This window comes from Rhopalosiphum maidis, chromosome 1 (assembly GCF_003676215.2).
Source record: "Rhopalosiphum maidis isolate BTI-1 chromosome 1, ASM367621v3, whole genome shotgun sequence".
Classification (NCBI taxonomy): Eukaryota; Metazoa; Arthropoda; class Insecta; order Hemiptera; family Aphididae; genus Rhopalosiphum; species Rhopalosiphum maidis.
In genome coordinates, this window is record NC_040877.1 from 80,530,289 (window position 1) to 80,547,103 (window position 16,815).

The window sequence follows — 16,815 nt, forward strand, 5'->3', positions numbered from 1 at the left end:
GTACGAAATGAACTTTGTGTTTGGAAAGCAATGTTTTAGACATTTAGAAAGAATGCAATTTGCATTCAAATCCGTTCCCTAATTATAATTAATTAACAAGTACTCGTTCAAAAACTATAATTTTAGCGTATTCAAATTTAAAAATATATATTCTGTTTTGAATATGAATGTTCCATTTATACTAGCTGTTATTCAAATAATTAAATATCTTTAATTATTATGACAATAAAACAATTTAAAAATATTTTTTTTACATTTTATATGTTAAAAATTATCTTCAAAAACGTAAAGTAATTATTTTCAAACCACGAGTATACTCATATAAAAATACATATATATTGTTACTGTTATATTTTTAGTTTATTTTAAGTATTACGAAAACAATATGACTCTCGATGATGAGCAAAACTATATAGTTAATCTGAAGTTAATGAAAATTACCGGTTTCTATCAATTGATTAATCCTGGCACTCCGAAATATTTTGGATTCAACGTTTATAAAATTGGTGCTGCAATTGAGGTCATGAGTGGTATAATATCAATCTTATTACTATGTTCAAGCTCATATTATTACTTGGATAATACTAATGAACTTATGAGTCACTTCATGTTAGTTGTGGCAATTTTTTTTTCGACTTTTAAAATATCTTGGGTATCAAGGAATTCAGAAACGATTTGGAATAATTTAGATATGACATCCGTCGATTTTTTATCATACACAGGACATAAAAAAGAAACACTTCAAATCGCTCGAGCTAAATCAATTTCAACAACAATTCTTTTCGTCATACTTTGGTCTTCTGTAACCGTTGCTTGGTCTATATCACCATTTTTTGTCAGAGATGTTTATTTGAATGTTAAATTCAATGATGAAATACGCCGATTCCGTTATAATTCACTTAATTACGTGTATCCAATTAATGAAGAATCCTACAATAAACATTTTTTATATTTTTATGTCGTTGAAATGCTCCAAGTCGTATTTTGGGGTCATGGTACAGTAGCATATGACACTTTTGTCATTTCAATATGTATTTCAATTGCATTTCAGCTAAAAACAATAGCCGTTTCATACACCAGCTTAAACGATATAAAACGTAAGTTGTATTCAAATTAATGATTTATACGTGATGATGTTATTGAACTTCAAAATATAATTGTTTGAATTTTATTTAACTTATGATTTTGTTCAGGTGATGTAAAAAATCTTACACATAATGATTTAGAAGCCATATTTAATCTAAAATTATTAATTCAAGACCAACAAAATATGTTCAAGTAATTATTGATTATTAAACGCAATATATTATTTAAAATTATTTTTATTTATGTATGATTTTTTAATAGAATTATTAAAAAAAATGTATAAAATTATTTCAGAAAAATAAAAGAAACATATAAAATATTTCAACCAGTGACATTTGTTCAACTGGCTGCTCAGTCAATGCTAATTATACTACAAGCGTATATGATTTTTATAGTAAACACCTTCAAAAAAATAACTTAGAAATTTTAATTTAATATATTTATTTATTATACGATAATTTTTTTTTTTTATTTTTAGAATCATTTTAATGGTTTTTCTTTATTATCAGTTCCAATAATAAAACTGGTTGTAACCGTAGCACCAAACATAATACATTTATTCATTACATGTTATTTATATCACAATATAAATGATCAAGTATGTAATTTTTTTTATGAATTTAGATTCTGATAAATTTTGAATACAATATGATAGTATCTTAATAAAAATTATTAAAAATATTACAATATACGAAATAATGAAATCTGGTGGCGTAATTAATCAGTATTAATTTCTCTGCTATCAATAATAGAAAACTTATTAATTACGTCATAATGATAACAATGATAATTATAATTCTCATAATTTTGTCAACTATTTTATTTCAGAAAGAATCGATGAACTTTGCATTATACAGTAGTGATTGGACCGCAATGAGTATAAAATATAAAAATATGCTGTTGTTTATTATGCGAATGAATGATGCGGAAAAACTGAAACTAAAAATATCGTTGAGAAAAATCGTGAACTTAGAAATGTTTGCAAGTGTATGTATTATTTTATTTGCACCATTCATATTTGTTTTCAAAGCATCACAAATAATGTTTACAAATGTTTATACCTACATGCCTAACTAATTTAAATGATTAGTTAAAAACCCCAAATCAAATTTTATGAGCGAATTACTAAGTTTTTTAAATATCCAAAACGATAGTAATTTACCGCGAAATCTGTAATAGAATAATATTAATCTTTAGTATTTCATACTTAAGATATTTTATTTTATTGATATTTTTGATACCGTAAATTTATGTACTATTATATACTTGTAAATTCTTAAACTATTTGTATTAAGTACACATTATTTATTTTTTCATTTTTATTTTAGGTAATGCATTTAACGTATAGCATAATATCGGTGTTGGCAAAAAGTTATGGAAATATTAAAAGTAAATAATAAAAATATTTTGCATAGTAAAAAATATTTTAATTAATGACTATAATCATTCGACGTAGATATAAACATACTTAGATGAAAAATGTAGGTAATATATTTAATTTTTTACTGAGAATTTGTATACTAGTCAATAATAATTAATTATTTATCACTATTTTAATGACAAATATACTTAATTCATTGCTTACAAATTTTACGGCTTAATATATATAATTTATTTATCGGACACGAAAAATGATGTCTACTATATAGATGTATGAGTTAGTATAATAAATTTTTGACATATTCATAAGCAAAAATAATGAGACTATGGGATTAGCCTTTCTAAAATAACTCATAGTCCCATAACGATAATATATTAATCTTCGGACTCATATCATACCAATTTAAAACGAATAAGTAATAATAATACATATCGACAGAAAAATCCCAAATGATATCTCTGAAACTGACATAACTTGATAAGGCATAAAATATTTTGTAATTTTTCTTGTTTAATGTTTTATAAAATGTATATTTCATATTTTTTGTCAAGTTGTATAGTAATGCTTTTGTTATAAATAATCCAAATAACAAGCCCTATTCAGTCAAAATTAAGAGTATATTATATACCAACGTTTTTAAAAATTTAGTAGTTAGTAAATAATAGTATATCTAACTTTAAATTTATTAAAAAAAAACTTGATATACATTATTCGTAAAACTATCATAATAATGAAACAATAGTTATGAAATAATTATGTTGTTATTTAAATTTGATTACTATAAAGATAGTCAATGAATAAGCAAATGGAGGGAAAGCTTCAATGAATTACTTTTTAAGTAAATTAATAGAGCTTCAGACTAGCTGTATTATTGGGTATAATATTATGATTTTTGTTATTTATGATATGGTGAACAAGTAGTTTTTGACTTAAATGTTTGTGGTTAAAATTTAAGATTATTTCAACAAATAAATATAGTTTATGTCGAAATTGCCGACCTTAGTACATTTTTTAAATAGTTTTATTTTATGCATATTTTCATTTTTAATTACAATTTCTAATGTTTTAATTTGTTTTATTTAGTTATTAATAAATATCATAGTAAAAAGTAAGTAAATATATAAGCATGTTGGATATTTTCTTCTATTTTAATATTTAATTAAATCAATATCAATTAAAATGTAAAACGAGAATTGAAGTATAAAAAATTATCAATGTCTCTATTATATAGTGTTTTATTCAATATTTAAACATATAGTATACTAATTCCGGCTAGCATGAACGTTTGTTAAATTGTAATGAATCAAAAGCACGTAATTGAATGAATAATGGTCCCACCGACGTTCCGATTCGCATGGCGGATCGGTTGCAGCACGCCACGCAGGCTTTTTATGATATGGTTGGAGGTATACTCAGCTGCAAGGAGCAAGATGCGAGGCTAGCTGAGACGGAAGGAAGAGCCGCTCCAAACGTCTGAACAATCAGGACAATCAGAACGAGATGCCAGACCGGCGGGTGCGTGCGACACCGGGTCCGAGAAAAGGAAGTATCAATACCGATTATAGACTAGTTGTATGCTATTGTGTTGTATTGTGATTATCTAAATGTTTTTCATCAATAAACGATGACAACAGTTGAGTAGTATTGTGCAAACAAATCCTCCTCTGCTGTCGATTCTAACGGAAAAAAAAAATTGAATGAATAAAAATGTATTCTTCCTCTAAACTTACAATACCTAGCGTCATCGAGTCATTACATTATTGGTTACTAATTAATTAAACTAATGGTCCAATTTTAGCTCATTAAATTTTAGTCGATTATTAAACTTGTTATCGCGTTTTCACTCTTTGTTTTTAGTGTTTTTACCTATATTTAAATTAAGACAACTGAAGAATTTTCTAGTGATAAGTTTCAAATTTCCACATAAACCTTAGTGCCATGTTTAAAAGTAATACATTTCTAATTCAACTGTTATTACAACACTAATAGCTTGCTGAAAAAATTCAATGATTCAAAAAAAACGTTCATTAAATACCTAATACGGTTATATGCAATTCAGCAAAAGTAGTTTAATTTAATATAACACTTTAAATTTCTTTTTTAATAATTATTATGAATCATTATGAATAAAAAATGTAATTTTTAAAAATTATTAATTAAATAGATTATGTAATAATAATAATAATAATATATTAGTTGATAGTAAATATTTCTTAAATCAAAGCTGGGATTTACTATGGTTATTTTTACCAAAGATATGATTGTGAAAGTACAATCCAGCAACATTAAATCAAAAAATACACAGAAAACAACCACAATTATTAATTTATCTTATATTTTAGTCATTTATAAATGTATCAGGAGCATTAACAAAGACTAAACTCCTATAATATCTTCATCTTTCTGTAATTTATTGTTACTATTTCTTACACTTTTTTGTTTAATGTTTTCAGCTTAATTTTTCACACATCGTTTCAAATCAAAGAAGTATCATTTAAATAATTTACAGTAATATTCATTATTAATTTAAAATAATACATATAATACGTATCATAATATATATGTATCATAATACGAGTACAATAATATATATATATATAGATTTGGAACAATAACAACAGTCTAAAGCATTGATTCTCAATCTTTTTAAACCACGACCAGAATTTTTCACTGAAAATCTATCGTGTACTACATGGTTTCACTTTTAGAGGATCAATAAGTAGCTCTAAAAAATATATAATACTATATAATAAAAAAAAATTTTCACGACCCACAAACTGTGGGTACATGCTATAAAATATTTTATATTTTGAAATACTTAGAAATTTATAATACCTACATACTATTAAAATAGTATTGTAACATTATTTTTAATTTCAATTTTAATAACTAGAACACGTATTTTGTAAAATTATTAATATGATAAATATATTATTTATTACCAAATTTGTAATGATGTATAATATTTTGACAAAATTTAATATAATTAATAATTGAAAAAATATATTAATCTACTATAATATTATACAATATTATATTATTATCATTATTAATATAATAAACCTAATCATATTTAATAAATGTTTTTTTATAATTATACATAATTGGATTGGATTGGATTGGAGTCGTTGGGTTAATTATTAGATTTATAGAAATAATTATAATATTTAAATTCAGGTCAATGGTTAACTGTTAAGTATATATTTTAAAAACATTATTGATTTATGTATTTATAAATAATTAAACTCATTAATATTTGTTTATTATTAAAATAAAATAAACTTAACGAGTACCATTCTTCAAAAGATATTCTTACGCGACAAATGACGAACATTACAAGAAACCTAATAATAACAACTTAGAATATAATATTGACCATCAGTTTAGCATCATCAATTGCAGTGTTGTTTGTAAGTTCTTGTGATAATAATATATTAATACAATTTCTCAATATTTGAAAAAATCTATTTTAGATTATTTGGTTAAAAATATCAACTTCTAAATTATATAAAATAATAACATTGTATGTTAACACGTTATAAATAATAGAAACAATAAAAAAAAATTTCCCAGTTTATTCTGCTTTTAAATCATTAATTTAATAAAAAGGGTTGTCACATCCGATAAAAATGTATTCATCACACTTCTATCAAAATAAAAAATAGACACATAAATAAATAAGAGATAATTTAGTTAAGTATCTCATTTTTAAATTTCCTACGTGATAAACATGATCTACTTTCACAATTCATTAAAATTAGTGTACAATATTCACAGCAATATAGGTAGGAGATATGTGATCAAATTATTTATTAATATCTTTAAAACTACATTTCCCCAATAAAAAACCTTATAATAATATTTTAAATTATTATTTTTAAACCATGCCATAAATATTCACTAAATAAAATATATAATTCTCTATAAATTTAATTTAACATTTGTTTTACTATTCAAAAATCAAATTACGATTGTTGTGACCATAAAATAGTTATTTAGGCTCATTTCTGTTTTTTGTTAAAATGTTTGTCATAATACAAATTACAATAATCAGAAAATAATATTGCCTCATAAGCTCAAATTTAACTAAATTATAAATTACTTTAAAAATATTCATATTTCCCAATGTCTATAATAACTATTATATCATAACATTTCCTAAATGCAAACATTTAAAAAGTTCAAAATCGTCAATGTGTTGCGTCTTCTCAACACTCGCTTTATAGTCTCCACAGATGGTGTTATATACCCCGAACACAATCATATCATATAATTTATCACTGCATAGGTAATTATGTTTACTTATATAAACTTTTGTTTTAAACAGTGGCTTCATAACATCAATTCAAAATTACGATGGCACAAGAAAACACAAAAGCTTATATTATAAATATACAGTTAATGAAGTTAATTGGATTACATCAATTATTAAATCCAAATTCTAAAACACTATTTGGGTATAATATTTATAAACTTGGTAATTTTATTTCAATTTTATATCTTTCACTGAACATTATAATGTGTAATATAAGTATATACTATTCTCTATATGATTTTACTGCAGTCGTTAAATACGTAATGTTTATGTGTGCAACATTTTTTAATATAATAAAAATAAGCTTTGTAATTATTAAATCCGATGTATTATGGAATTTTATAAGTTTTACATCTATCAAATTTTTACCTTATAGTGGCCACCAAAGATATTTTTTAAAGAATGCTCGAATAATATCTATAATAATTTCAAATATTTTCGCAATACTTTGGACTGCTATTATGTCATTATGGATTTTTACTCCAATCATTATACAGGACAATTATTTACATATTAAATCAAAAAATAGTACATACAAATACCGATACAACATGCTCAATTTAATATTCCCGGTATCAATCCAATTTTATAATGATAACTTTAAAATATTTTATTTATTCGAGACGATAACTTTAACGGTTATTGGATATTCAATGATTATTTTCGACTGTTTTTTAATATCATTTTGCATAACTATTGCCTTTCAATTAAAAATGATTGCATCATCATACAGCGCATTAGGATACAATCATACCAACAACAATCAAATTAAAAGTAAGTTGTCATTTTTACATGTAATATCATGAATATTTTATATTTTTTTTTATAGATTAGAATAACAAAATGTTATACTCGTAACTTAAGAAATTTTAATTCAATTTCCTTGTACTATTGAATATTAGATAAAGATGATATATATTTAACAATGTTTAATTTACTTTAAAGCATTAAAATATTATTGGTACAAATTAATTTTTTTTTTAACAAAAACAAAATATACACTTTTATTCATATATTAATTTTATCAAGACAATTAATAACACTTAATACTATTTTAAAATACTCTTTAAATATCAGGATGATAATTGAGTATACTGACCAAAAAAATAATTATAGAAGTGACTCTCTTCTTTCACTGCACGATATGTCAATTCACGTTATATTTTTTTTTTATATATATAATTATTAGTCAACCCTAAATTCGTTCTCAATTTTTTTTTTTTTTAAATAAGTAAAATAGCTAATTAAAAACGTCTACATAACAATCTTAACTTAATAAAAAAATAAACAAAAAAATATTAACTTAAGTTATATGCTTAATGAATGTTCAAGTTACCTAGCCTTCATTCTGTATGTAAAATTTCTTTTTTATGACAATCACTTGCTTAACTTTGTACTCTTCTTGAACCATTTATTGTTGATTTTTGACTTGGTTAGATATTAAGTTATCCTCTCATATTTTAGTTTTCCTTTATTTAAATATTCCGTGAAATGCACAAACTGTTAATTTTATAAATGTCATTCAAATTTAATAACTAAGATACTCAGTAAATATCTAATGTTCAGTAATACAGTACATATTTACAACCAATGAACCTGTACCTTGACTTTAGTTTAGTATAATTTCCAGTGTAATAATCCTATGACTTGATTGCCTCCTTCTTAAGTATATACTTAACAATAAAAGTGTTTATCAAGAATGTCTTTCATTTTTTTCTGTTTCTTTCAATGTTTCTTCTGATTGTCTTTTGCATCTTCAATGGTGGTTACCACTCATCGGCAATGGTGCTTAGAACTATCAATTATCCTTGAATAGACCATGATGTATAGCCATATATATAATTATATGTAAATAATATTACTTATCTATGAGATAATATCACATATAATCGTGTTTTAGGTGAAGAAACCCATTCAATAAATGAAAAACCAATGGATTTAATTAATTTGATACTTATAATTCAAGATCATCAAAAATTGACGAAGTATTAATATTATCAAATTTGTATATTATCGTATAATTACAAATAATATATTAAATTAAATTTTTTTTAGGAAAATTCATGAAATTTATAACCTGTTGCGTCCCATTATACTTATTCAATTACTATCCGAATCAATATTAATGTCATTAATTCCGTTTGTGATTGTTTTGGTATGATTTTATATGATACTTATTAAAATCAAAATCTTATTCTATATTTTATATTTATTTTAGGATATAAATAAAGGTGTACCACTAACGTCAACAGAAAGTATTAAGCTTATCTCGGCTGCAACGATTAACGCCGTTCACTTGTTCTCAGAATGCTATTTATTCAGTATAATAGATAAATATGTAAGTAAACATAAACAATTTTATTTTAACTTGTATTTTGTAATAATTGACTAAATTTTCGAAAATATATATCTCGTGATTCTACTATTTTTTGTATTTAGTTAAATTAGACTCGATAAATAATACTTATATAGTATAAATACGATTGATATTTATTTAACTTACAATTTATGTGACATATTTTTACAAACAAATACGCGCACACGATAGGGTTCAAAAGTTAGTGACTACTAAAGTATATAAGCATTATTTATTTACAAAGCATTAGTGTTTTTCAATACAATAACGTATAGTACCTAATATAATTTCAGAATGATACAATAAATTTTGCTTTATATGATTGTAATTGGACAAAAATGAACATTCATTTCAAGAAATTATTATTGTTTACAATGCAAATGAATAACACAAACAACTATAAACTTAATATATCAACAAATATTGTGGTTAACTTACAGTTATTCACAAATGTAAGTAATTAATTTAAAATTGTTTTATCGTCATAAATTGCATGTATTAAAGATTAAACCGCTGTATTCAATGTTTATGGAAAAATTTTTATTTTTCCAGGTTATTCATACTACTTACAAAATAATGTCAGTTTTAAAATCATCAGTAAATTAGCCCAAACGAATAAAAATAATACTGATAAAATAAAGTAAATCATTCAACTAGTATACAATAACGATAATAATTATTAGATTAAGAACATAGATTTTTAATAGATTTACATTGGTAAAAAAATAAGTATGTCATTTTCAAGTTCACTTCATATTGAATTCAAATATGTTTTCAGAACTTTGAGAAATAGTAGCGGTTTGTTGGCAATATTTGGGTACACGTACGACAGCATTCCACAACTTCTTTTACACTACAGTCAAACACTAAAAATCAATTACTACATGCAGCATAAAGAAAATTGCCTATATTAAACTCCTTAAAACGTTCGGTATGATGGTATTAAATCCCCCATAATACTAATATATTAACTTTTTAGTACATTTTATAATTTGTAAAAATACTATTAGTATAATATAATTAAAACTAGTAAATATTACATTTATTTAATATTATATGTATATTGTATAACAATTATTGGGAACATTATCTTTAATAATTGACTTAAAGTTAGTAAATTAATAACTCAGTATTTACTTGTTTGAATTTTGATTAAGATACGCAAAAATATTACTGCATGCTACTCCTTTCTGATTTTAAAAATACAAATTGAATATTAAGTGAAAGTCATTAGGCATATTGTGTAATGTAGGTAAATATAAGAATATAATTTATTAATTAAATTTATTAATAGGTATACTATAATGAATATTGTACATTTCAAAACAGTAAATTGGTATTAACAATTTAGTACCTTCACATAATAGATGTTACTTATTATTTATAGTTTTATAAAATAATTATAGTTACGGGCTAATGTATACCAATTTACCTAAAACTAGAAATAAAAGTTACTTAATATAAATAAAGTTATGCATTTCTATAATTCTATAATTAATTAATATTTAATATACATGTTTTTGTATGATTAATAAAATGTAATTACATATTTATTTTTTTTTTAGTGGTTTTAAAATATTCTAGGTGATCTGTAAATTTTATTAAAACTACGTAATTAAATGCAAAATTTAATAACACATTTCGCATATTTCAATAAATTTTTCAATAACATTTTAGTTAACAAATTTATTGATTAAAATTACGTCAACATTTCTATGTCTTGTTCTGCGTTATTATTTTCTATTAAATTAGAAATAACTAATAAACAATACATTTTTAAATATTTAGAAGAAATTAGACATGAAGATAATATTTTAAAACCTATTTTTATATGAATACTTAAATATATTTTTAAATCATACCTAAGGTATATAAAAGAAACTATACCTTTTATATACAAAATATAAATTATAGGTAGCATGAACATATTATTTATTTGAAATTATAGGTACGTCTGCAGGCGTGCGTGTTTAATCAAACGTTTTTCAACTCATTTAATATATCTTTAGCAGTTTAAGTTAAGTGAATAATTTATTAACCTATCAGTTTATTAATTATTTATATATTATGGGTCTTGAGAAATGCGATAAATAAGTAATGACGTATCTATTAGGTTTACGATGATATGTCTTTATTTAAAATGTTGTTTTATTATTTAAATTAAAAAAAGGTCCGAGAACCTTGTGTGTAATTTTAATGTATTGTGGAATTATATAAACCTTGCATCTATAGATAGATGTTGTTCTAAAGTGACCGCTAAAAATATTTCCTAATTAATGAACAATATCCATAATGATTTCAAATATTTTCAAAATAGTTTGAATTACTTTTTTAGCGGTAAAGGATTTATCAACAATTATAATAAAGATAAAAACTTAAATAAATAATATACGTTTGAAATCTAATGAAACGTTATACGTAGATACTAGATACCTAATACATATAATATATCTACAATTACAATCGATATTAAATATCAATAGAACTTTCTAAATGTACTATTTCCTGGAACAATTAATCAGTTATATTATAAATAATTTGAACCTGTTTTGTTTACTTGGGATAATAATTCTAATATATATTGGATCGATATTAAATAGTTTAACTTAGGTCTTTTTGTTATATCCAATAACTACATGGCGTACCAATAACTATATAACAGTATAGGAAATCGGGACACCTACTTAGTACTTGTATTATTAAACCAATTATTGATTATATTAAAAGCAAATGTTATACTTCTATGTAAACAATATTTGTTTTTTTAATGTGTATCTACCTATATCATTATGAATTTTAAACTGACGGAAGGAAATTTAACATAACCATTTTAGTGTGAGATGTTTTGTCGACGAAAATAGGTTACATTCAAATAATCAAATGTCATATTGTATTCAAATGCCATTTGATTGAATAAAAAGTAATCGAAATATAATTTGATCAAATTTGTATGTGTTCAGAGGAAATTTATAGTAGATCTTCATTTGAATACTATAACTCAATATTCTTAGATATACATAGTATAAATCACATTAAATAAATGTAGAACAAAAATTCTAAATCTTTGTATAAAACAATTCAATTTAACCGTATACAATACAACTAAGTAAATTCATCTATGATAAATATCAACTATATGTATATAATATTACTGTATCAGTTATACAACAATTGAAGAATAATATTTATTATTTATAGGTTACGAAATACAAGTAAGTCTACTTAAGACTTACTGACTATTACTTACTGAATTTGGAAATAAAACGATTCAATGTATACTTAAATAGATACTAAATAATATTTTATGATTTTATAAAAAATCATATAATTATTGCCGTGCATTTTATAATTTAGCCATATAATAAATAAATAAATAATATATTATTTTACATCAAATCTAAATTTATTAAAAAATTATGTGTTATTAATGTACTTAATCGAATGTGTTGATAACAAATATCTACGTGATTTCATTTTTCAATTCTTTTGAAAACAAATTCTAACATCAGTGTAATCAATGAAATGATATGACCAACGAATAAAAACACAAAAGCAAACCATAAATCATTCAATGAATATGCTTTTAAACCTTTTGATGAATTAGAATTTAGTGGCTCATAATATACTAATTCTAACTTTTGAATATCTGTTTTCCATTTGTCAGTAATTCCAGCTTCTTGAAAACGTGTAAGAAGATCATTTAACTCGTCCAAAAATGGAAAGTCTATTGAAATTGCATAAGTAAGATGATGTTTTAGTGGACATTCCTATAGGAAAAAAGCGCAAATTAGTTAATGAAAAACAATTATTCACGTGTGTAGCAATTAATGTACAATCAATTAATAAGAGTAGGTAAGTAAATATAAATATTGTAGTATTACTATTTACTAGCTACCAATAAATAAGCTAAATGTAAATTAAGATAACTTAACTAAAAAGCTTTCTTCAATAAAAAAAAAATGTGATCAGGAGTTAAAAATAAACATTATAACATTGCGATATAATGATAACAGTTTAAAAAAATTAAGTTTGAAGAGAAATACTTTGGTAATACACAACATTTATATAGTATTTATTATAACATGAAATAAAAAATTCCATTCAAAAAGATAAAAAAATTTAAATCATTATTTTTGATAGATACTAATATTAAATATATGGGCTTATAAAATGAAAACATTTTTACTGCCCCAAAATGTGACGGTGATGAGTGATGACTGGTGACAGACAATAATAAAAAAAAAAAAAATTACAAAACCTATATTGCTGTAAAATCAATGTATTCATTGGTTTGCTCAGAATCTAAAATATTTTTAAAACAGAGTATTAGATTTTATTTAATAATAATTAATTAAATAGAAATAAAATAAAATAATAAAAGTAAATATTATTACTACATATTAATATTATTATTAATAAATAATAATCTACTTATAGCCGTCTTATATTTTATTAGACTGCATATTATAAATCAAATTTTAAACTTCTTATACATTTCTGAATTATAACTCTTCATTATAAAAATTTAATTTAAATTAAATTAAATTAATTTCAAAAATTATACACTTATAATTAACAGTGAAATTTACCCGAACTATATGCAATGCAACACCTTGTTGTTGAAAATGCCCAATGAAATTTGTATACTTCGAGAGACTCAAATTCATAATTCTTGCAATAAAAACAAATTTTGAAGCCATATAACCTTGTCTATCTTTTTTAACATCTATTTTATTTGCAAGGGATTTTGTATGGGAATATATGGCCAAAGCATCCCGAACATAATGTAATGAAGTTCGGATTTCCATCCCACTCTTATCAAGTTCCTCTAATGTGTCAATCTCTTTTTGACTGGTTTCTGTGCTTAACTTGGTCACCATTGATGCTTGAAATAAAGTAACTATAACAAAACAAGCTACTGAACATGATACAAACAATATACGCCCGGCCACATGTTTTGGTAAGCTACAAACACCCATACCCAAAACGACCTGAAACACATATTACAATCAGCATAATTATGTATAATCAAAATAATATTATTTGTAATTTTTGATTTATTTTTACTTGAAGGCTAGTCATAAATGGATCAGATATTTTCCGTCCGCCGGACAAATTTAATTTATTAAAAAGTTGAAAAGACTTGGTCATCAACGCATACGTAACAGCCACACACAGCCAAACTTCAACGCTGAAAGTCATCCACAGAATTTGCAATCTAGTCAATGTTTCGGCCTTTGGCACAATAAAACATATGTAATCCAAGCCGTTGGTGAGGGTATACTGATATGGCTTCTGAATCATCGGATCGTTCAGAAAACGGCTGTTGAAAGACACGTCTGCTCGGCCGTAAACCACTTCAGCCAGTACACCTGTGTACGTTCCATTTATTAACCTACAATTATACGTAATAACAACATTTTAAAACTGATTTTTAAATAAACTAAAATAAATATATGTAAAATACAATTTACTATTCTACGATTTGTTTACTGATTAAAATAATAAAATAAACAATATTATTCGTTTTAGAATACCGAAAACCATGCAATATAATATATATGAGCCTTAGGGATAATATAATATTAGTATATTGTATTAAGTATTAAAATATTGATTGTAATAAAGCAACAAACCTATATCCGAACCCGGATTGATCTGAAAAAAAAGATATTTTAAGAGAAAAATTCATTCTTTTCGAAAACGCTTCCATTGTTTTCCAGTCTGGTCCAGTCCATTCGCCATTATGAAATATTATAGACGGCATTCTCGGAAAAATAACCGCTCGTAATGGATATTGCTTTACATTTTTTATTCCGTAGTTCAATTTACGAGCAGTAACGTACTTGTAAAATCCGTCATCGAATATTCTTAAAACTCTCAAATTGTTTAAATTCAACAAAGAAATTTTAAAAACTTTGAAAGTTTCCCAAATACGTTCGATTTGTGGCCATATTTTTTGAGTATTCAATTCTTTTTCACTAACTATTAAATAGGTCTTGGTGGTATGCCAAAATTCGTAATCATATATACTTTCTTCAAAAAAAAATTCTTCATCTTCGATATAAATTATGTAAAAGTCACTTAATGATTCATTTCCGACTGGTATACTATTATATACATAAAATGTAGAATGAAACGACCTAAAATATAGAATAACCTAATTTTATCATAAAAAAATATGAACTTATAAGTTATAAGTTACTGTTACTAACAGTTATGATATCGTATGAGTTATTTACGATAATTACAATAAGTATAAGAAATTAAGTTAACTGTAAGTCTTATTAATTACTTTTGTAAAACTTTATAGAACGATGTTGCAGATTTTTCAGCCAGCAATACAACATGCGTTCCAGTTAAACGATCGCAGTAATGATGAGAAATGTTTTTTAAAAAATATTCATTGTTATTGATATCGTAATTATTGTCTATATTTATAGCTTCATTGCTTGACCATAATATCAGAATACAAAACAATATTGGGAAAAACATATTATAACTAACTATGTAGTATAATGATAACAACTATATTAGACGTAGGTGCCTACTGAAAAGTTCCACAAATTACAAGTTACAAAAACCAACATTTTAGTAAGATATTGAAACCTGTCAATTGTGAAGTATGTACAAGACTATTCCATAAATAATATGAAATATGTGTTTTTATATTTACATTTTGTATTCTATTCGTGCCAAATGAATTAATAATTAAAATGTGTCATACACTGTTGACAAACATAATACAATATATTGTATCACACCACTCAAAAAACCTTTAAAATTATAAAATTTAAAAGTATTTAACTATACGTATAATATAATACGTCATAGTCATAGCTGTAGAAGATTTTTTACATAAACAATCAAATTTAAATCTTACAACAAACAATATAATCATTTTCGTGACAGTTAAACAACGAGAACAAATTTCAATTATTTATTTAACTGTTTGTATTTTTGTACTCATTTCATAAGACTTATTACAATCTGATTTAACATCAAGTACAACATTCAACGATTTAACATCATCAAATTCTTAGTAGAAATTAAATTATACGATCTAATATAAGCATAAAATTCTCTATGAACTATTTATAAATACAAGTATATTATAAATATTGTATACTAATGGCCAATGTGATTAAGACCAATAAAAAAAAAATATTGATTTAAATTTAATATTATGTTTTGAAAAGTTATTTTTATACTTAGAAGTTAGAACATAACACATCTTATGTAATAGCTAGGTAACCAATTAATAAAATAATACAAATATTATTTTGTTTCGTATAACTAGAATTCTGTATATTTTCTCTACATTAAATTACGCAATTTTTTTTACAATATGTCTACCGGGTAAATATCATGTGGTGCATGTGTCTATTAACTATTTTATTCTGAAAAATAAAGCCCACCAATGGTGAATTAAATTCTTCAGTGGTGCAATCATAGAATCATAGAAATGAAACTTATTACATCTTAGATAACATTACGCGTTTCAAGTTCAGTATACTTGTTTTTCTGTGAAATAACTTATCATAATGAAACTAGAGAGTATATAGTTAAACAAAGAAGTAAAAATTAAAAACCGCATCATAGGACTAACATCAGCGCAGAATTATCACGACACAATAGTATGTTGTTATTATAAATGTCTTAAAGCGATAGTAAATT

At 23.8% G+C, this 16,815-nt stretch overlaps 2 protein-coding genes across 2 annotated transcripts; one reads left to right on the forward strand and one right to left on the reverse strand.

Annotated features, from left to right (window-relative positions):
- Window positions 1–385: 385 nt before the first annotated feature.
- On the forward strand, window positions 386–2,483 carry LOC113559103. The gene is made up of 6 exons (XM_026964691.1): window positions 386–1,097; window positions 1,194–1,278; window positions 1,381–1,480; window positions 1,565–1,684; window positions 1,915–2,073; window positions 2,415–2,483. The coding sequence occupies exons 1-6, from the start codon at window positions 386–388 to the stop codon at window positions 2,481–2,483; spliced, it is 1,245 nt and encodes a 414-aa protein (XP_026820492.1).
- A 10,125-nt stretch (window positions 2,484–12,608) lies between these two features.
- LOC113557724 lies at window positions 12,609–15,970 on the reverse strand. Its single transcript, XM_026963279.1, has 5 exons — window positions 15,966–15,970; window positions 14,775–15,281; window positions 14,206–14,533; window positions 13,728–14,129; window positions 12,609–12,905 (listed from the first exon to the last, which is right to left on the reverse strand). Exons 1-5 carry the CDS (start codon window positions 15,968–15,970, stop codon window positions 12,609–12,611), a joined length of 1,539 nt encoding a protein of 512 aa, XP_026819080.1.
- Window positions 15,971–16,815: the final 845 nt, after the last annotated feature.